The sequence below is a fragment of the Anabrus simplex genome, chromosome 1 (assembly GCF_040414725.1).
Source record: "Anabrus simplex isolate iqAnaSimp1 chromosome 1, ASM4041472v1, whole genome shotgun sequence".
Lineage (NCBI taxonomy): Eukaryota > Metazoa > Arthropoda > Insecta > Orthoptera > Tettigoniidae > Anabrus > Anabrus simplex.
Window position 1 is genome coordinate 1021231157 of NC_090265.1, and position 22362 is coordinate 1021253518.

General features: G+C 38.9%; 1 protein-coding gene across 1 annotated transcript in view; it reads left to right on the forward strand.

The window, feature by feature from the left end:
* The window catches only part of LOC136857911 (F-box/WD repeat-containing protein 4), a 65035-nt gene that overhangs the window by 20089 nt on the left and 22584 nt on the right, over positions 1–22362 (forward strand). The window contains exons 4-6 of the mRNA XM_067136976.2: positions 3698–3836; positions 14749–14912; positions 21424–21552. Coding sequence (XP_066993077.2) covers positions 3698–3836; positions 14749–14912; positions 21424–21552 — 432 coding nt within the window. The remainder of the gene's footprint in view (positions 1–3697; positions 3837–14748; positions 14913–21423; positions 21553–22362) is intronic.

Genomic DNA, 22362 nt, shown 5'->3' on the forward strand with positions numbered 1-22362 from the left:
TATGAAAAGAAAATGTCAACACTGTTTCCTCAAGGAGTAATTGACACAGTCTTTGAAAGAAAAATAGGCACTGTCCTTTATGAAACAAATTGACACTGTCCATAAAAAGAATTGTACTTTCACTAGGGCACAATTTTACGAAATAGTCTAACACAGTTTCTTGTAGAGGAAACAACTAAAGCACAGGCTTTATGCCCTAAGTCCTTTAAGCACAGTTTTGAAATATCAAGTGATTACTGTAGCCTACAGTCTCTTCGATTGCACAATTCACGAAACAAAATAATGTTATTCGGCTCGACAGACTGATATTATCAGTGAATAAGCTTTCACTTACACGCATAGTTAGATTCCACAGAGAAGGCTTTCAACACTCGTATTACGTACTTTCAAACCCCGGTCCTTAGCCGGACAGAGTAACGAATTGTATCACATCAGCGAGACGACTGGTTCATGGCGAAGTACTGTGACACACTGACGCACACTCATCTCTTCGAGGCTGGCGACCCCCTTATATCGCTCAAGGTCGGGCGGCGAGACTGGAAATATGAGCTTCAAAAAAATTCATGTCTCAGCCATCCTTCCTCCGATTTTAATGAAATTTTGGGTAGTAGCATTTGATGCCCAGGCCTACAAGGTGACGTTCTCAGAACCTTCCGTTCGTGATGAAATGACATAGAATCGAATGGAACTTTCGGTGTGACGTCACTTGGCCTTGGCTGGCACTCTGTAGCAGCACTTGCTTGCATGCTGTCCCCCATAATGCCTGCGTGCTCAGTGCTCGTTTTGAATCCACACAGCCGGGTGTTAGCGTGTTCTTCTCAAGAAATACATGAACGTGAATGCTCGCAGGGCATTCCCGTTTCAATATATTTTAACCGCTATTTTGGATGTGTGTTATTTACATCATAATGTTCTGTTTTATATTAAGACTATGATTTTCTTAAAAGAAAAAGTGACACACAAGTGTTGGACGCATGTACAAGAGACATAAATTATGGACTAAAATGTAACCATAACACATTTTATCTATGTTTCAAGACATGCCAATAGTATTATATTAAGTGTTGGTGTTTGTAAGTTACATGTAATGTTCTTTTCCATTTATATTTTATGGCTGAAGATGACCCAATACAAGGGCTGAAACTAGTCCCGATATGTAATAAATAATATTAACACATTATATACATTATTGAATAGGTGGACCATCTCATCCTTGTTGATAGTCAGTATTATTGTCAATAAGCTGGGAACATCTCCACAAAGAATCTCACACTCACACCCAGAGAAGTGTTTGTATTGCATTTGCTTACATAGACATACATATTCATTATAGGCTATTATACTTTTCAGCATTTAGTCTGCCAAGCCTCTGTGAATTAACTAAATACCTCCACAGTTCTCCATTTCTAATAAGCTCTTGGCCTCATTTAGTTCCATACATCTTATCTTTAAATCGTTAGAAGCTGAGTCTAACCATCGTCACCTTAGTCTCCCTCTAGAAGTATCAAAACCAGCTGAATGCTACACGGCCGGTTGGGATTCGGATTGATAGCTTGTGTCATGAGTTAGATGTGGCTATTGGTGGTTGTCTTGACTGGACTCCTAGCGAGGTTCCACTGTGACCGGATATGCGACTAGATCTACTTCGTGGATCCAAGGTGAACAAGGATGCCTCTGTTCATCGGAAGTATTTCCAAAACTTCGTTCACCAATGTCCAACCGCACGACATGTCTTTATGGATGGTTCAAAGATCACAGAAAATGTGGGATGCTCTTTCGTCTTCGATAATATTAGCGTGAAGTTTTTGCTTCCTAGTCTCTGTAGCATTTATATTGCAGGGCTTTCACCATTTTAGAAGCTCTCCAATTTGTGTTGGGTTACAAAAGAGACCACTTTCTCATGTGTACCAACTCATTAAGTTCTCTGCAGTTTATTGATACCTCTTTCCCGTGACGCCCACTGGTAAAGCAGATTTGTGACCTTCTAGCCAGATTGTGTAATGCTGACGCAGTTTGTACGTGTGCAATTTCAGTCTTACATTCACACAGATGGCAGTTTTCATTCTTCATGGTCCCATGTCACTCAGGTGCACTATTCCACCTATACAGCCAGTTCACAGACAGCTCTCCGGCGACACTGTAGCACGCTGATCTAATATTTCACAGCAGTACACACACTTCACATGCTGGTTTGCTGGCTGGATCACTAGCAGAACTGAGCCCAAACTGAACCATCTCAAGCTCATTTGGTCTGCCTTATATAGCGAGGCCAGCCCTTCCACATATTTTGTGAGAATAGAAAACCCTAGAAATCTCTGGAATCAGAAAGACCTGAGTTCTTCAAATATTTAATGGTTGTAGCAGAGATGACGTTGTATTTGGTTATAATGATGGGTTCCTCTCACTGTATGAGGGAGTCCTGCGCTGAGATAACGTAGCAACATCAGTAATAGGGACAAAGGGCCAACCAGTACGCATGATTGATTTGTCTCTGATTGGTTGCCTGCAGTAACAAGAGGGCAGGGCCCTAACTCGGTGATGTTGTCCTCCGTTGGAGCCAGACTGACTTTCTCCACCCAAGGCCGCACATTAAAATGGCGGACAGTGTCATAATTATAATAATAATAGGAATAATAATAACATGGAGCGCATGTGGGGCTGCCTAGCTAAGGCGGTAAAGGTATGCGCTCATACTACTGGAAGGACATGGGTTTGATTCACCCTCAGGAGGTAAAAAAATTTAAGAAATAAGATTTTCAGTTCTGGAGGTGCATATGGCCCTGAGGTTCTCTAAGCCTATACCAAAAACGAGTACCAAGTTAATTTCTGGGATCGAAGGTCCCTGGTCATAGATCTAAACACTCTAACCCACTTAGTGCCCAAGTTACGGATAGTGAAAGTCTTTACCTTCCAGTCTTCTGAAGGTCTTCATGGCCTGTGGTGAGATGGCTTTCCTTTGCCTGCTCTTTAAAACTCTGCAAACTTGATGGGATCAAACCCATGAACTTCGGATAAGTCAAACTCGACTACAGTTCACCCAGGCAGCTAGATCATGTTATTCAATTAACCTGTGTCACCAACGACCATTTTTGCTCTTATTAGTAATGCTAGTCAGTAATTTTACTAATTAAATGCTTTCTTGAAGTTCATTGCTGATAGATGCATTCCAAATAGTGGGTGTAGGGCTCACTTTTCTATTCTATTTGCTAGGCTGAGTAGTTCAGATAATAGGGCGCTGACTTAAGTCCAGCTTGGCAAGTTCGATCCTGGCTGAGTTCCGGTGGTATTTGAAGGTGCTCACTTACATCAGCATTGTGTTGGCAGATCAGTCGGTCATCAGTGATCTGCATTTAGGGCTGTTGCCCAGGTGGCAGATTCCCTATCAGTTGTTTATCTAGCTTTCTTTTAACATTTTCAAAGAACTTTGAAATTTGTCAAACATTTCCGTTAATTTATTCCAATCCCTTACTCCTCGTCCTATAAATGAATATTTATTGGAATGTAAAAGAATTCATGCAGGATGAAATTTCAGCACCTCGGCATCTCTGAAAACCCCTAAAAGTAGGTAGTGGGACTTAAAATCAATATTATTATTATTATTATTATTATTATTATTATTATTATTATAACTTTGAGAAAGTATAATTGTGGATGAAAATAATTTATCTTGTATTTTTTCTCAACTCTATGCCTCTAGGGATGGCACTCTCTGCGGTTGGTGTCAAGCAACAGGACAGTTCCTGTTTTGTCGTCGTACAAGTCATTCTTCTGACATTAATTCTGTTAGTGTGAGTGGAAATATCTTCGTGTCTGGATCACGAGATAAAACTGTAAAGGTAAACACCCTTCTGTCAATTATTTAGTTAAGACATTACTTGAAATTGTAGAATTATTGTTTGTATTTGAATTTCATTGTTCATCATTATTGATTGGTTATCAGAGGCTGGTCATTTCTTAGTACATACATACATACATACATACATACATACATACATACATACATACATACATACATACATATCCCATATTGTACCATCTTAAGCAATGGGTCAGAGAATCAGGCTTCTCCACCATTTCCGGTCACTGAGAACCTCTCTTCATCTTCGATGCTTTCCAAGGTATGTCCTCACTGTTTAGTGTAAGTTTTCAACATGTCCTTGTACCTGAGTCTTGGTCGCCCTCTTAGTCCTTTGTCTTCAAGTTTTAAATCATACATGTTTTTTTTTTTTTCCCCGGTTATCTCTTAACATCCATGCATCGCATATGTCGATACCTTCACAGCCACTATGATGTTATTCTGTCTTGTAATCTTACATCTTGAGCCTGCTTTCAGATTTCTTCATTACTGACTCTATCCCTCTGTTTCTTACTGATCGTGCTACAGACAAATCTCATTTCTGTTGCCTGAATTTTGCTGACTTCTTCTCATAGTTCATGTTTTGCAACCATATGTCAGGATCTGTTTGTAATAGGTTTCATAATATGACTCTCTTACATTTTATTGGTATTTTCTTCCTTAGGATTTATATCTTGCTGTATTAATCACAGGTTTTTTTTTTTCTCCTTCTTGGTAAATATTCAGCATCATTTATTGCTACTTGAAAACCTCTTTCTATTTTGCTTTGATCTAGAAAATCTCAAATCTTCCACTTCATTATTGATATTTCATAGTCACTTTCATGATCTTTCCCTCCTATTTTTCTTACTGTATGGCTTCTTCATTGTACACTCACTTGCAAAGAAAATTGTACATTCTAAAGCAAGTGTCACAGTGGCATGATAACATAAAGAACAATGTTAGACCTCAACAGCCAGTTTTTTTTTACATAGATTACCCCCCCCCCCCATTGGAGCATTTTAATTGATCATATACATTAAAGTCTAATATTATTAAATTCAGTTAGCTTTTCAGCTTCGTCTTCCACTCCCAAAACTTTTTCATCCTCTTGGACCTGGCTGCCCTATGGTTGTCAGTAATGGTGTGCTTCCTTCGTTCAGCCAGTTACAGTATTACCTCGCATTTACTTTCCCGGCTTTTATGTTTTCCCGTCTTTTACAACATTTTTTGTTGGTCCCCTTAGATTTCCTATGCTCACAATATATTAAAATCCTCAAATTTACATTTGTGACATTTTATGCTTCCCGCCATTTACGCGACGACATGCCGTTCGACAGGAAAAAAAATTTGAGGTAAAATGTAATCACAACTAACCTAAAACATTTTGAGTAACCATGGCATGACGACCAAATCAAAAAACCATGGTCTATAATAACTATTAGAACTGTCAGTATTGAACTTTCAATTAATGTATAGTTGTACAGTGAATAAACCCTGTATAAGCATTGTATATTTTTCTTAGGCCCTACTAATAAACGTCGTATACACATTGTATTACTGTACAGCACGTATACACTCGTTCCAAGTCATACAAATCTCTTCCTGCAGTTCACTGATGTATTTTGCACGTTCACTGCCTTCATGATCACTTCTGCTGGTTATCTACGAGCAAAACATTATGGAAAGTCATGGAGTAGCATGGCGTATCGAAAAGGCAGTGGCAACACAAAGTGAGACTGCTGGAAATTGGCTTATATTGATATTAACATTTCAATCAATCAATCAATCAATCAATCAGTCCTGATCTGCATTTAATGCAATCGCCCAGATGGCAGATTCTCTATCTGTTGTTTTCCTAGCCTTTTCATAAGTGATTGCAAAGAAATTGGAAATTTATTGAACATCTGCCTTGGTAAGTTATTCCAATTGCTAACTATCCTACCTATAAAGGAATATTTGCCCCAATTTATCCTCCTGAATTCCAGCTTACTTGTGTAATGAACGCCACTAAAGAAATGGAAAAGCTTAAGAAAAGATCAAGAGCTCCTAACTGGGATAGTACAGAAAACGTAAGCAATTGTAATTGAATCGGTGAGTTGAAAAGTGTACACATTCCAAAATCCTTATTTTTCAGGAGAAAAGAAGAACTGTTTTGTAGGTAAAAGAAAAGTTTGATCAAAAAAGTTTCTATTAGGCATTTATCCAGCATATATCTGTGTATTCAGCTACAAAGTATGGAAATCATATCACATACGGTTTTCAAGTTATACCATTTTTTATGTGAAGGAGTATGTCCCTTTTTATACTCAAATTTGAGAAAGATCTTTGTAGATGCTGATAATGTACAATGAACTTGCAATTTCAAAAGTCCATTTAAGCAGTAACACATTATTACATGAAAATACGCCCGACCATCATTCCTTTTTATAGTTTTTCATTGTCATTCCGTCTCTTTAAAGTGTTTTACTTTATGAAGATGTCTAGCCTCCATAACCTCTAAATGGTGTATGTCTTCTATGTTTAAAATATCGTGAAGATCATCAACATTATCGTCCATTCTTTGAGTGCGTGTTCAATGTTAAATGGATAAGTCGAATATTTCACCACGATTGTATTACTGCAGACAGTAAATACCACGAAAATAAACTGCTCACTCATTTCTTTTTCCGCTACTGTTAACAGATGAATGCACCGGAGGCTTGCACGGTTTATTAGTAATGAATTTCACATAAACGGCGTATAAACCTTGTACACTTGCTTTTGTATTTGGAGTTGTTAAAGTTATTGTCACTGATTTGTCACATTTACTGTATTTTTGTTATTTGTTACATTTTTTATTCTTGTTATGTGAGTCAAGTGGTCAAGAATAATAATAATCATAATGTCATTCTGAAAAAATATTTCATATGAATAGCCGCGATCTTCCTTTCCCGTCATATGTATTTGTTAATCCTTTGTTATGGCTTTATTGTTTTCCTGCTAATAATCGAAAAAAAGAAGGAAAGAAAAACTTTAACTATGGATGAGAAAGTTCGAATATTAGAAAAGGTTGATTCGTACCGCGGAACACGTTTCATTGGCACGCAGATTGCAGCTTCCTGTTTCTACACTGAGTACAATTGTGAAAAACAGAGGAAGCATTACATCAAGTGCTTCAGAATGCGAACCAAACTCCAAGAAAAGAAAGTATGCGTCATACTGCAGATACAAGAAAATGGAAAAAATTGTAAAAAGTTGGTTTGAAACTTCAAGAGCTGCAGGCATTCCAATTGATGGTGTGCTCCTAAGGGAAAAGGCGCCTAAAGTGGCAAACATTCTTGGCATTGAAAATTTCAGCACGTCCATTGGTTGGATCGACCGATTTAGGAAGATGTATAACGTAACCTATAAAACTGTTTTTGGGAAATCTAATGCAGTTAGTGATGAAACTGTGGAAGAATGGGTTGATAGAAGATTGCAGGAGCTGACTAAGGGTTATGAAACCAGGAGCATTTTTAACCTAGATGAAACTGGACTGTTTTTCAGTGTGTGGCCCAGCAAGACTTTGGCATTCAAAGGAGATAAATGCCTTGCTGGGAAACACAGCAAGATGAGGCTCACAGTGATGTTGGGAGCCATTGCTGATGGCTGTGAGAAGCTCCACCCCTATGTCATAGGGAAATCTAAAAAGCCTCGTTGCTTCAAGAATGTGCGATTATTACCTACGGCCTACGATGCCAACCATAAAGCTTGGATGTATAAATTAATAATATGCATTTGTGTAACATTTACCTCCTTTTCTAGAGCATTTTTATATATATCTGTACAAGTTGTTTCCCATGATTTACACTTTCCCCCCTTTTATATTTCCCCCCCCCCTTTTACACCAGTATTCCTTGGTCCCTTGAAAAGTGTAAAAGAGGGGTAATACTGTATTATAGGAAAATATATAATTTAAGGATGGTCTTAGTAAGGTGTCATACTGTCCCTAGTAGGCTATATAGATATGCAGTGTCATGGTCAGGCAAGAACGTGTGGAGACATTTGATGTGTTTATAATGAAGATCATGCCACAGCTGTTAGAATTGACACAACAGATCCATATTCATTGCTTGCCAATTTTCCTTCTCAACTGGTCCCAAATTTGCTGAATGTACAACGTACGATGATGGATTAAACATAAATGCACAACTTTTTTAAAACACAATATTTAATGAGTCAGAAATACAAAAAGTTATGCACAGAAAACTGCAGGTTTTAACTTTTTTTTTTTTCCATCATATGAACCCAAGTCTCTTGATACATTTCTTCCACCATGACACCAAGTTGAATATGCCTAGTTCATTGAACTCCATTCCATGGGAGTACAGCCACCTGTGCATTTCCCTTCATCTGAACCAAAGCATTGACCTTCTAGGAATTTTTTCACTGGTCCAAAGAGATAGGAGTCTGGATGGTATGTGAATGATTGAGTACCTCCCAGCTATACTTCACTGTTTTTGCATGAACAGAAGCTGCTGCATGGGGGTGAACTTTGTCATGAAGTTTGATATTCTTAGCATCTCTGTTGGGGTGTTTATCTGTAAGAGTACGATACAACTTTGCAAATGTTGTAGCAAGGTTTCAGCATTCACAGTGGTCCCATTTAGAAGAGATGTTATGCTTGAGCGATAATATGATCACTAGGACCTTTCTTACGAGTCGGATGACCTTGAATTTCCTTGGTGGCTGGGAGTCTGAATGTTTCAATACCATACTGGCCTGCTTTATTTTGGACGTGATGTGGGTATACCCAAGTTTCATTTTCGGTCATCAAACGTTCCACTCCTTCAGTGTAACACATCAGGTGCTTCTAGCATTCTCCGGCTCTTCTGACAGGTCCTGGGGCACTATGTACGCTCTGACTTTCTGAAATCCCAATTTGTTTCTGCACCGTATCCTGTACTGTAAAAGCAAAGTCACCTCCGTACAGGCCATGAAGGCCCTTGGAGGAGTGGAAGGTAAGGGCTTCCACCATTGTTAACCTCGGCACGTGATGGGGTAGAGTGGTTAGCTCTACGCCCGGCCGCCTTTGCCCCCAGGAATTAACCTGGTACTCATTTCTGGTGTAGGCTGAGTGAACCTCAGGGCCATACACACCTCCAGAAGTGGAAATCTCGTTTCTTAAATTTTACGACTTCCTGATGGGGATTCGAACCCACGTCCTTCCGGGCGAACCGAGCACGCCTTTACCGCCTCGGCCAGGCAGCCCCTCGTATCCTGTACTGTACTGTATGAAATGTTGAAGTGCTGTGCCAGGGTGCTTCTTATAGTGGGTTGCATTGAAACAGTTGCAGGAGCATGGTTCATCAACAAGGGTTACTTGGCCCTCTTCAAAGAATCTGCACCATCTGGAGATGTTGCTGTGATCCAGACAATCAGCGCCACACACTTTGATGTTTCTCTGTGGATTCACTTGGTGTTTTACCTTTTGCCCACAAGAATCACACTTCACTTTGCTGCTCCTCACATGTGGGCAATGCTAGCTCATGCACTATCTTTGTTCACAGGTTACTGCTCTCTTTGCCAGGGCAGCATCTGATTGAATCATTGCGATCACTACCATAAGACTCAAACTTGCTGTCAGCCAGATTTGGACATCCAGATCTGTATTAGTTTTCATTTAAAAGAAAATGAAGCACTTTGGCATCACAAAGGGATTTGGGAGACTTCCATGTTGTAGGTGCTGGCCTTGTGGTGTAGGGGTAGCGTGCCTGCCTCATAGCCGGAGGCCCCGGGTTCGATTCCCGGCCAGGTCAGGGATTTTTACCTGGACCTGAGGGCTGGTTCAAGGTCCACTCAGCCTACGTGATTAAAATTGAGGAGCTGTCTGACGGTAAGATAGCGGCCCCAGTCTAGAAAGCCAAGAATAGCTGCTGAGAGGATTTGTCATGCTGACCACACGCCACTCGTAATCTGTAGGCCTTCGGGCTGAGCAGCGGTCGCTTGGTAGGCCAAGGCCCTTCAAGGGCTGTAGTGCCAGAGGGTTTGGTTTGGTTTGTCATACTGTAGGTGGACAAGCATTATTTTGTCAAAATATTTTGTAGAGCTCTTCCAAAAGGTAAGCTTAGATGGTTGCAGATTTCCGCAGATATTGAAGGACGAGACGACCACTGTATTGTCAGTGTTTTATGGACACCACATGAGGGGTCCAGGAATCATAAATGTTGGCAGCTCACTCCACGACATCACCTGTTCTGATGGTGTAACATTCCACAATGAAATTCGGGTTTGTGTACTGCTCAGAATGCGTCTATACTTAGATTAAATCATCATCCATATCCAGACAATACCTGGATTTGTTACAAGACACCACTTGTTGCCATTTTGCTAATGGCCTGCCACCCACCCATAACAGAGCATAAATTAACCTTTCGTTGTTGAGGTGATAATGGAAGATGATGTAAGGAATGCTAAGAAGATGTCCTGTCCTGCAAGACGACTTAATATCTTACCAGTCACCGTAGGATTCCAACATGGTGTGACTTGTCTCTGGATGTTGTTGATGATGTCTTGGATTGGTTACTGCTCGTTGGATGATGAGGTCATTTTCTCTCATTTGGTAGTCTTCAGGTGTCTTCCAGAACCTTCCCAGTGCACGTATGTTCTGTTATGATCCTGCTGCTCTCAACACTGTTGCGGAGTTTAGACAGAGTGACCTGAATGGTGGCCAGTTAATTGAAATGTTCATCTTTCCTCCCTTAGATGGATAAATGCAGCCGCTTTCAAACCCCAGTAGTTGTTGAAAACATTCTTGAATGCACTTCTGTGGCATGTTTTATACTTACCCTTCTTCACTCTTTATGATTACACTGATACGACTACCTTCTGTGAAGGGCTGATGACCTTTGATGTTACAGGCCCCTTTAAACAACAAGCAAGCACCTTCTGTGATGTCTCACAGTCGCTTTAATAACTCATGGTGGAAGAACACTAATGTCGCTGTGCCGTGGTTCCCAACCTTTTGTGGCCCATCTTCCCTTTCTGGAGGTTGACTAACACCTATCACCCGCTTTTCATTTTCATTGCATGCCTAATTTTAATTTGAAGTAAAGTGAAAATAATAAAGCAGTTTTATTATTTTAAACAATTTTACTACCATATATAAAAACAACCAAAGCAGTTTTATCTGGTCCCTCTTTAATAGAAACAATTAAAATGTACATTTTTTACAGATTTTTTTAAGAACAAAGAAGTGAAATAATTTACTAAGATCATTGGTGCACATTTAAAAAACAGGGGTACATGTTTTCATTTTTAAATTGGAATCTGGTAAAATTGAGAAAGTTGAAAAAGTAAATGAAGTTTGAAAACTTTGTTATTGTTTTATTTTACCTTTTTAATGGCTGCCTTGTGCTTGGTGGATTTCAGTTAAAGCTTGAATATCTGGCTTTGTGTTTTCCAAGTTCAGGTGCAAGTCTCCTTTGAGGCAAATGTCCGACTTATTTCTTTGTTTTGTGAGCAGCTGAACAACAGAACTAAATCTTTTTTCAACTAAAGATGTTGACAGGAACGAGATGAGAAATGGTTCAGTATCCATAAACTACACCCAATCTAACTTGTAACCAGTCTGCTTGAAAATGATTTTCGCCTCATAGTCATACTTCAGAACTAGAAACTCTGTCTGAAAAGATTTATCAAGCTTATCCAAAGCTTCAAACGAGAATGGATCTAGAATCCAATCCAGAATTTGTAACTTGGTCAAATCTTCAAATCTTGATTCCATGTCAGTTTTTAACTGGTCAAGGTGATCAGTAAAAATTAGAATTTTGTCTGTTGGGAGTTCTGGAGTCTCGTTATCTGACACTGAACACTTTTTAAGGGTCAGAAACTGAATCAGCTCTTTAGGCCAATATTTACCTTGTGAATATCAAACTTGGCGATGAAAGATGAAATAATTCCTTTGGCCTTGATAAGGTTCATCTTGGTTTCCTTGAAGCCTTATATCGACTCACTTAAAACAGGATCAGGCGTGTCAAGAAACTCAGTAACCATGTCAAATAATTCGAAGAAATGGCACAAACACTTTCCTTTGGAAAGCCACCTCACAGCCATATGTAGAAGAAAGCATTTGAATTCCTCGTAATTTTCATGGCAAAGTTGTCGGAACAGGCGGTCGATGAGGGAATTAGGCCTAGCTTTGATATTGTTGACACCAGTAATAATCAGTTGTAGGGTTTCATGTAGGGCATCACTCAATTTTTTCGCAGGTAAGTGTTGACGATGAATGACACAGTGAATAGTGATGACCTCTGGCACTTCTTTCTTAAGGTGGGCTAGAAACCCAGCATGATGACCTGATATGGCAGGAGCACCGTCTGTTGTGCAAGCGCTCATGTTTGTTAGGGGAATCTCTTTTTCCTCCAAATAATCTTGCACCACTTTAAAAATCGACGATCCCTTCTTATCAGTGATCAGAGTTCTAGCAAACATCATTTCCTCGGTAATTTCCTTTTGATCCTCGATAAACCTCATGTAAGATAATACAGTGTCCTCCCTAGGACCTTTTCAATGGGTGCACCGCCCTGCTGTTTTTACAGACCACCCAGCTAACATAACCTGTGTGTTGGTTACAAAATATTAATACATATTTGAGTCGCTAGGTTTTAAAATGTAAATACTGTAAAACTGTTTATTTATATTATAAATCTTTGCATAATTGCATCAGTTTCATCGAAGTTTCAATGTTTACCTTGATTATCACGTAGTATCATGCACGAGAGTTGTCAATATTAGCGTGGAATCGCATGTGAGGACTCGATTCCGCTCGACGTCACTAACCCGTATGGCACTCCACAGCGACCGAATGGTAAGGCCCGGTGCACAATTGTGAACGAGGAGAAGAACACTAGTCATTCAAAATACTCTGTTATGTCTTGTTTGTGACAACAAAAAATCATTCAATTTTGGCATTAAATTCAAACTAAATTAATTTTTTTCTTATTAACCTTTTCTTTTTACATAAGTCAGTATTCCCCTCTTGGCTACTCATTCCTGCCACCCAGCTGACGAAAATTTATGGGGAGAATTCTGATACAATTGCGCTGTTATCACTCACAGTTATCAATCTGCAATGCAAATTTTTTCCAACAAATTGGCAAGTTTGGATTCAACGTCCGTGGCCATTTTGCCAGTTCACCTGGAACCAGTATTGTTGCTCAAAGGAACCGATTGACTTATCTTATTACTAGGACCCTTGCCTAGCGTGATTTCAACCCCTTTTGTGGTAGTCGGTAAAAAAGAGTTTTGCCAATTGTGTGAGGTTCACCACATTTAGCGATAAAGACACCTCGTAAGAAGCAAGAAGACACTTTGTCAAGATTGGTTGCTCATTTTTTAAATAATTCACTCACATTAGGCCGTTCATCAGCTTTAGCTTTGAGGTAAGTTCTTTACTCACTTTATCACTGTGCACTCCTGATAAATGATTTTTCATTCACGAAGGCTTCATGGCTTCATAATTAGTAAATGTTTTATCACACAAAAGACAATGTGGAAACTGCACATTTTGTGGGGATGTGATAGAACCAAATTTTAAATACTCAGCTGGGTATTGACGACACTTCTTCTTTTTTGAATCCTTGTGCATGAACTTATACACTTGAAAACAAATACACAAAAACAGAAAAGGCACGCACAAAAACTGATGGTGAGGCACACAAAGGCTAGCTAAGACTGAAGACGAATGTAAGTCAATGGCAAGTGTGTTGTTATGGCAGTAGGCGGTTGAGTCACCAGTTGGCCGCACTGAGCAACAACAGATGGGGACTGTGGAGAGGGGTGAGTGCAGTGAACACACTGGCTGAGAATAGCCAGTGACTCGTGCTACCCGGCAACTTCTACTGTACAGTATTATTTTAATTTTCCCCCCCTTTGAATACTCAAATCCCCCAAATGGCCTTCCACTTATTTATTGCCCCCCTGATAACCCAAATCGCCTCCAAGTTGGGAACCACTGCTCTATGCAATCAGTTATCACCAAAATGTAATCAACTATACAAGCATATGTGTTGATATAGCCTGCTATTTTTCACTGTTCTTGCACCATTTGTTCTAGGGGTATATTCCAATGACCATTAATTTAACACATGCTATTCTTAGTAAACAGATATCAGACGATATCTGACAAGTGAGTACATCCGAAGATCGTTATGTTGGAACACATTTGACATGCAAGTAGTGATAGTTAATTTGAGGTGTTGTAAATATAATCTCAGAAAATGCATGTTTTGAGGAAAATACATTTGAAATTGTTTCTTTCAGGCAAAATCAACAACGAAACAGGAACTTGCAATTAATGTTATGTACATTTTTCAGGTAATATTTATTCAGGAAATGTACGATTTTATTTTTTGCTGTATTCTCATATTTTAATACTTCCACTGGTTGACAATCTCCAGTAAACACTGGTTTTCTTTAACCATTCTTCTATTACATAAAGTCATAATGTCATTTCTTCATACACAGTCATGTTGTCGTAACTGGGTTGTTCTCCTTGTGTTCATGTGTGGGTGCATTCAGAAATGCACAGTCGCTTACATAAACAAGGAGGAGAGCTGTACAATTTGCCCTTCATACTCGCAACCACATTGCTCAAAATCTTGGATCGATTTTCTTCAAAAATTGTTATCAAGAAGGTGTGAATTCAATAACATTGGCTCACATTACTGTTTTCCATAGCTCATCATTTTAAAGAATGAAATGAAAGCTTCTTTCCCCTTTGAAATTACCTGTTATCTTTGCAGCACTTTGTTTGTTCTGTATTGAGCTGTGAATTTAATGAATTAATTCTTTCATTGAACCAGTGCGATTCTGCATGCAGTGAATTAACAACAGACTTAAGCTGATCTGGAATTCAGTGAGATAAAAAGCTTATTGTATTCTTCTTTTAGATATGGTGGTACATTGATGCGGAACATCGTTGTAATCTACTAAAAACAGTGGATGTGCATGATAGAGTTTGGTCAGTGTCCTGCAGACCACAAGGGGAAATGTGTGCTGTTGGGTCAGCAGGATATCATCACATACCACCTCTTCATATTTACGATTTACAGCAGTAAGTTTAACATTTGTTTCTTGGCACATTATTTTCATACTATGTCATTGTGTGTTTAAACATAATTACTTGTTGTTGTTTTGATATACAGGAAAACCTCGTTAATTTGAAGTCGTTGGGATGCAAAAAATCAAACTTCGAAGTATGTGATTTCGTTTTAACGACCACCAACTCGTAATTCAGAGATGTCAACCAACACTTACCATCTCACAAAATATTCTAAGACCCATTAATGCATGCAATCACATTGACTCACAGTTTAAACTTTCCAGATGTGATGGAAAAGCTATTTCCAAAATAATTCCAACAAGGTGCATTTATTCAAATAATGCTCTTGGATAACTCAGAAGACAACACCATACACTGGCAAACATAATCTCAGACCAGGAAAGAAAACAGAACATAATTCAAGGACAAGGAGAAATCTGTGCATGATGCACTACAAGTAGAGTAATCTAATGAATAAAGCTGTTGTGTAGGGGAGCCAACAACACTGTCCAATCAGAAACACATGGCATAACAAAACAAACTTAAAAAACCCAGACACATATTTAACAGAAATACCAAGAATAATAAATATCTTCATACAGTAACTAAAAAAAAGGCATATGTTTAATGGTCCAGTAGTTCTTTTTGTCACATATTAGGCTTATTGCTTTAAAAAAAATAATGAACAAGAGAGATCTTCTTCTTCTTCTTCTTCTTCTTCTTCTTCTTCTTCTTCTTGTACAGCCTCATTAGACCATTTCAGTCAATCATTTTCAGGTCATCATCTTTGAAATGTACAGTATATATTTTTGTTTTCTAAACACTAACAATGAACTGCTACATACTGTCTATAGCCTTAATTGGCGCTTCATCAGTATCGCAGAGTTCAATGTGGCTAGTTGGGCTGGGCACTATGTCCCTGTTTTGGCACACACTGCCAGTGCATGATTATGTTGCGCTGTTCCAGAAGCCTGAGTGTCAATTGTTCTGAAACATTCTCAAGCGAGACTGAGACAGTGACTAGCTGTCCTGTCAGAAGTGCCACTATGCACTGACCTTCTCCTACTAGCTGACTGTCGACACCAACTGTGTGCCACCACTTGCTGGAGTGTTCTGTGTTCTGTCATATCCTCTTTGTTCTGTGAGTTCCATTGCACCGGCAACTGGCCTTCGGTACATGCGAATAATGTAATGTGTTCTGTTTCGTTTTCAGCTGTTTTGCAAGAGTATTTTCATTGAAGCCCAGTAATATAACCGTACAAAAGACGGTAAACTTTGCATAATGTCACATCGGAGTTCTGTTTAGGACTTTTTCTTTTTACTAGAATAAAATGCAATTTGTGTTCTTCTATTTTGCCTGCAAAGGGATCTTCAACTGGCACAATGTCAAGACATTTCTAACTTAAGCATCCCACAATTTTTATTTTTGTGTTCTGCTTGTATACAGTAGAACCTCGATTATACGCTCCCAGAAACTACGTTTTCCCGTATTATTCGTTCAAATTACGTGGTCCTGAGCATCCTAGTTAAATCAAGTTGTAAAAATCCCGCATTATCCGTTCCTCGAAGAAACGATTTCCCGGATGAACCGTCCAGAAATTTGTCCCCTCAACGCTAAATCCTCGATCACGCGTTTTTTAAGAAACTGTATCTTACGAAAGGACGGCTACGGCATAGGCTACTTACGGATCTTGGTGTTGGCATCCCTTCACTGCGGTAATTTGAAGTACTGTATTGGAAAAGCAATTGGCGGTGAACTTGCATAAGGGATGATCTTAGCATCGTATTTGGGTAGTATTGTTTAGAGAATCCTCGGAAATCATAAAGCAGACAGTGCCCACGACAATTGGGAGGAGATAGAGAATATTTCGACAGCCCTATTTTGAAGACGGAACAAGTTTCATCAAATGTTCGTACTTGCAAAACGTCTACATTATGTCCAGGGTTAGATGTTTAATTTTTTTTTTTTTTTTTTTTTTACTTTTTTCGAGTGTATTGCCGAATAGGATTTTGGCATTTCCCTGGGGGCACTGTATAGTCACTGGGCTTTCAGGCAAGAATCGAAACTGCTCCTTCTTATTATTTATTTATTTACATATTTTACGTCCACATTGGAGCACTTAAATCAATACATTTGAGTTAATTTCTTCTTTTTCTTCTCCCAGAACTTTCTCAACCTCTCCGACCTGGAAGCCCTTTGTATGTCCGATATAGTATATTGTTTCCGTTCAACTGTTTTTAGTTTGTTCTTCAAAATCCTCTTCTCTTTTCTTCTGCTCCTTCTTAAGTAACACAAATTTAGTATTTTAATATTATTGTGTACGATACGTTATCGAGACCAGAACAGATGTTGCACCTTACATATAAAAAGCCATGGTAGGTTTTGGGATTGCCTATTTCTGTTTTCATCCTAATATAAAACTGGGAATTTCACGTTTTTGTGTTTAAATGTTATAAAAGCCACAGTCGTTTTATTTGCGCATGTTACATTTAAAGACTTTGCATAATTTCGCACTCATACCGACTTGTACAACAAGCGCGCTTTCCAGTTGAGCTCAAGGTCGTGAATAATCGTAATTTCGGAAGTGTTAATGATATTTTTCTCTTTCCAATTTGATTGTGATTAGTGACGGACAGAACTAAATATAATGCATTTGAGAACTTGAGGATTGATACTTTCGAAACCATGTTCTCGAGTTCAGCATAACCTTTAAAAGTCGATGTAGGCCTAATTTACGCAGTACAAGACGTTTATAAACTGACTAGGAACAGTATATAATACGCGAACCTCATTCAGTACTATGGAGCTCAGGGCTCAAGAAAAGGTTCGCGTACTATACCGGTGACCAAATTACAATGGAAGATTACAAAAAAGGATTTTGCCATTATGTTGGATGCTTTTGTATCTAATGTGCTTTATTTTATTAGATTAGAGAATGAAAAACTACTTGTGGTTGATTGTTTGGCTTGGCATTACGGGTACGGTATTAGATTTTTCGAAGAGTTTGGTTGATCAAAGTTGCTGAACTGAAAGAAGTTTTCAAATGAATATGACGAAATTTTCAGAGGAAACTGACGAAGTTTCCCCAGTAAAACTGAATGTAAAGTTTCGTTGTTTTAAAAGTCGCATACTGGTAATTAACGTTTGAAGCCAGCCCTGCGGTCTAACTTGCCTGCCTCTCACCCGGAGGGCCTGGGTTTGATTACTGGCCAGGTCAGGCATCTTTACCGGATATGAGGGCTGGTTCCAGGTTCTCTCATTCTACGATTACCTTTAATTGAGGAGCTATTTAATGGTGATAAGGCGACCCCGGTCTAGAGAGCCAGGAATAACGGCCTAGAGGATTCGTCACACTGCCCATGCGTCACCTCGTAATCTGCAGACCTTCGGACCGAGGGCGGTCGCTTGGTAGGTGGAAGGCACATTAGGGCGGTAGTTTGGTTTGGTTTAGGGGAGTTTGTAAGATTATAAGTATATATATTTCATTTTTGTGATGTTTAGCCAAATTGTTGATGTTTCATTCATTCCCGGATTTTCCGTTTTCCCATGTTGCACTTTTTTTCCCGTGGTACCTCCAAAAATGGCGAATCGAGGTTCCACTGTATTGTGTTTAAGTTCTGGGATCCGTCTTGGATCGAGATATTTCTAGAACCTCAAAGACTTTGAATGTAATGCTCCAAGAAATTCCGGTTCACCAGACCAGTCCTATTAAGTCGATCTATATTTTAAGAACACTAGCAAAGACGGAGCATTATGTATATGAATATTTCTCAACAACATTATATAATGAAATAAGAATTTCATTCTATTGAAACCCCATGGCACTACAGCCCTTGAAGGGCCTTGGCCTACCAAGCGACTGCTGCTCAGCCCGAAGGCCTGCAGATTACGAGGTGTCGTGTGGTCAACACGACGAATCCTCTCGGCCGTTATTCTTGGTTTTCGAGACCGGGGCCGCTATCTCACCGTCAGATAGCTTCTCAATTCTAATCACGTAGGCTGAGTGGACCTCGAACCAGCCCTCAGGTCCAGGTAAAAATCCCTGACCTGGCCGGGAATCGAACCCGGGGCCTCCGGGTAAGAGGCAGGGACGCTACCCCTACACCACGGGGCCAGCAATTTCATTCTATTCAAACCCCAAAACAGAGTGAACCTGTAATCAATTCTAAAAGGAACTGTTTTGCTCACTAAAAATCTTTACTGCAAGGGACCTCTATAATGGACAAATAATGTTTTAAAGTCTAAAATAATATCAGCCGAACTTATAATTTTACTCGATTTGTTGTTAAATAACCAAACTGCATTAACGCAAGACATTGAGTTACCAAAGACTTATACTGTAACATATCTCTACACATAGTACAAATAGGTTACTGTTTCTAATTTGATAATAGGTGAACTCATTTTAATACATGTCAGTTTTAGGTATTTTTGACCAAAATGCACAATTGCCTTTAAACGCCTAGTAGTTATAAAAAAATGTCAAAGATTGATATTTTTTTTAACTGGATGCTAAATCAGCATTTTGTAATATTCAAAGAACTTGACAAAAGCTTTAACTTTAGTCAAAAATTGTATAGAAGTAATAAGTCATAATATGTTGCATATAATATGCTACCAATTTTAACCTTAAGTTTTAAGGAGTACACCAAAAAGTTTTAATAGTTATGTAAGAATATGGTCAATTTTTATATATATTTATGTTGCATGTCATGTTAATATTGTACTTAAGCCTTGTCACAAAGTTTCCTATGGCTGATGATGGCATACAAATAATGCCGAAACCGGTCCCTTTTTCTTGAAAGGTAATAAATTCATGATGTGTTAATGACGTCACATTGTATTTGTATTGAGAAGGTGGACATAATTATCCTCAGTTTATAGTGTAATGTCACCATAGCATTTAGATACATGAGTGAGGAGCGAATGCCAGGAGAGTTCATTTTCGCTAAGTCACTGCAGGTTTTTTTTTTTTTTTTTTTTTTTACATATTGTTAGTATTGACGCATTATCATTGGCACATAAAACGTAAACGTTATGTTGTTCAAGTTATCTCATAGTCCCCTGAGAGTACGGAATTCATGCTTTGTCAGGTTGTGTTTGGTAGGAAGAGAAGTTAGGTTTTTGGGGTCAGATAGACTTATTAGAACCATGTGAGTTGTCTATGGGGTTAGGGGTGTGCAGCTGTGAGCTTGTATTTGGGAGATACTGGGTTCGAACCCCACTGTTGTTGGCAGCCCTGAAGATGGTTTTCCGTGGTTTTCCATTTTCACATCAGCCAGATGCTGGGGCTGTACGTTAATTAAGGCCATAGCCATTTCATTCACACTCTTAACCATTTCATAATCCCATCGTTGCCATAAGAACTATCTGTATCGGTGCATCGTAAAGCAACTTGAAAAAAAAAAAAAAAAAAAAAAAGGAAGAAAGACTTGCTAGAATATTAGAGCCTTTTTGGAGGGGATGTTCAGGTGGTAGGGGTGTAGGTTTAATACTAGATGGGCTCTTGAAGCATTGGCCAGAATTTGAAATGGTGGGCACATTTTTTAGAGGGGCAGAAACATAGGTCTCTGGACAGACTGATGATTGATGATCAGTGAGAGTGTCGTATGAGAGATTCAAACAATATGGGTTGCAGAATCAGACCTGATTTATGTTGAGGGTTGTATGAGTGGCCATTGTGGAAGATGTTCGAGAAGACTGGGAATTAGTTTGGCTGGGTAGGGTGAAATGATCTGCTAGAGATGGAGTGGGGATTATGAGAGGGGTGTTAGACGTAGAGACGTAGAGAATTTAGAATCTAAACACTAGTATCACAAGTTTTATTTGGCATATTTAGAGGTCTTTTTCTTTGCTATCTATTAAGTCTCCTTTCTTTAAACCAAAATAAACACAAACTTGTGGATTTTTTTGCAGATAAAATACCCCTTGCATATTCAGCAGAAACTGAAACATTGTAATCCTGAAATAATGAATAATAAATTAAAGATGATCAAATGGAGTATAGCCATTTGAAATGATGATCAGTTTGGATGTTCCTCACCAGGTAGCTGTTATTTGGATGTATGATTGTTTACATGGAAGCTGCTTTTGTAGTGTATTGATTGAAGTTTAGATTTAAGACCATAAAAGGATTTTAGATATTCCTGATTCTTAAATTTACAGCCAGGCTGAGTGGCTCGGATGGTTAAGGCGCTGCCTTTCTGAGCCCAAGTTGGCAGATTCAATCCTGGCTCAGTCTGGTGGTATTTGAAGGTGCTCATTCGGTAAATTTACTGGCAAATAAAAGGACAAAATTCTGGTACCTTGGCATCTCCGAAAATTGTAAAAGTAGTTAGTGCGACGTAAAAACAGTAATATTATATATTATATTAAATCTACACTCAGATTCAATTGCTTTGGATATTGATTACATGTGAGAGATAGGGAACTATTATGACCTATAACCTGTTGTGTTACAAGTATTCTGTTTTTATGAACTTCTTGCAGTAATAAAAATGCTTGTCTTGTGGCTTGTTGCAGAGGTAAGGAAATAGTGGGTCTCAATGGCAGTTTCAGACCAGGAGCAGGCATTCTTGATATCCACTGGGAATCTCCACACACTTTTCTGTCTACTGGCTATGACGCATTCATACGTCTGTGGGATATACGGTAATGGTATTCTGTATTTTGATAGATACATAACACTTGTATTTGGCATTTTTAAAGGTGCTCAATTACGTCAGGCTTGTGTCAGTAGATTTACTGGCATATTCTCCTGAAACTCAATGTGCACATGTGAGCATAAATGTTTTAATCTCTGAATATAAAAGAGATTTGAATTTTCCAATAATTTTATTTAGGCTGTGTTCCCAAAGCTTGTTCTTATAACCTCACTGACTGAATATTCTGTAGCTCCTTTTAACTGGGTTGATGGTAGAGGAGGAACACTGTCCTGTAGAGTTTGTGTTTGAAGCTATATCAGACTCAGGGTCAGGCCTGGAATCTGCTGATGAGGAAGATCAACAACTCTCTGAGCATAATTCTGAATATAGTTATTACTCTCTTTGTATAAGTGGACATTGGGTCAGGAATAGCACAAACCTGAGGACTATGTATATGAACAAATTTTATACCTGTCACTTCTGGTTTCAGAAAAGCAAGCTAATACTATGTTGTTGTTTGAGTCATCAGTCCATAGACTGGTTTGATGCAGCTCTCCATGCCCCTATCCTGTGCTAACCTTTTCATTTCTACGTAACTACTGCATCCTACATCTGTTCAAATCTGCTTGTCATATTCATACCTTGGTCTACCCCTATCGTTCTTACCACCCACATTTCCTTCAAATACCAACTGCACAAGTCCTGGGTGTCTTAAGATGTGTCCTATCATTCTATTTCTTCTTCTCATTAAATTCAGCCAAATCCATCTATCACCAATTCGATTCAGTATCTCTTCATTTGTGATTCGATCTATCCA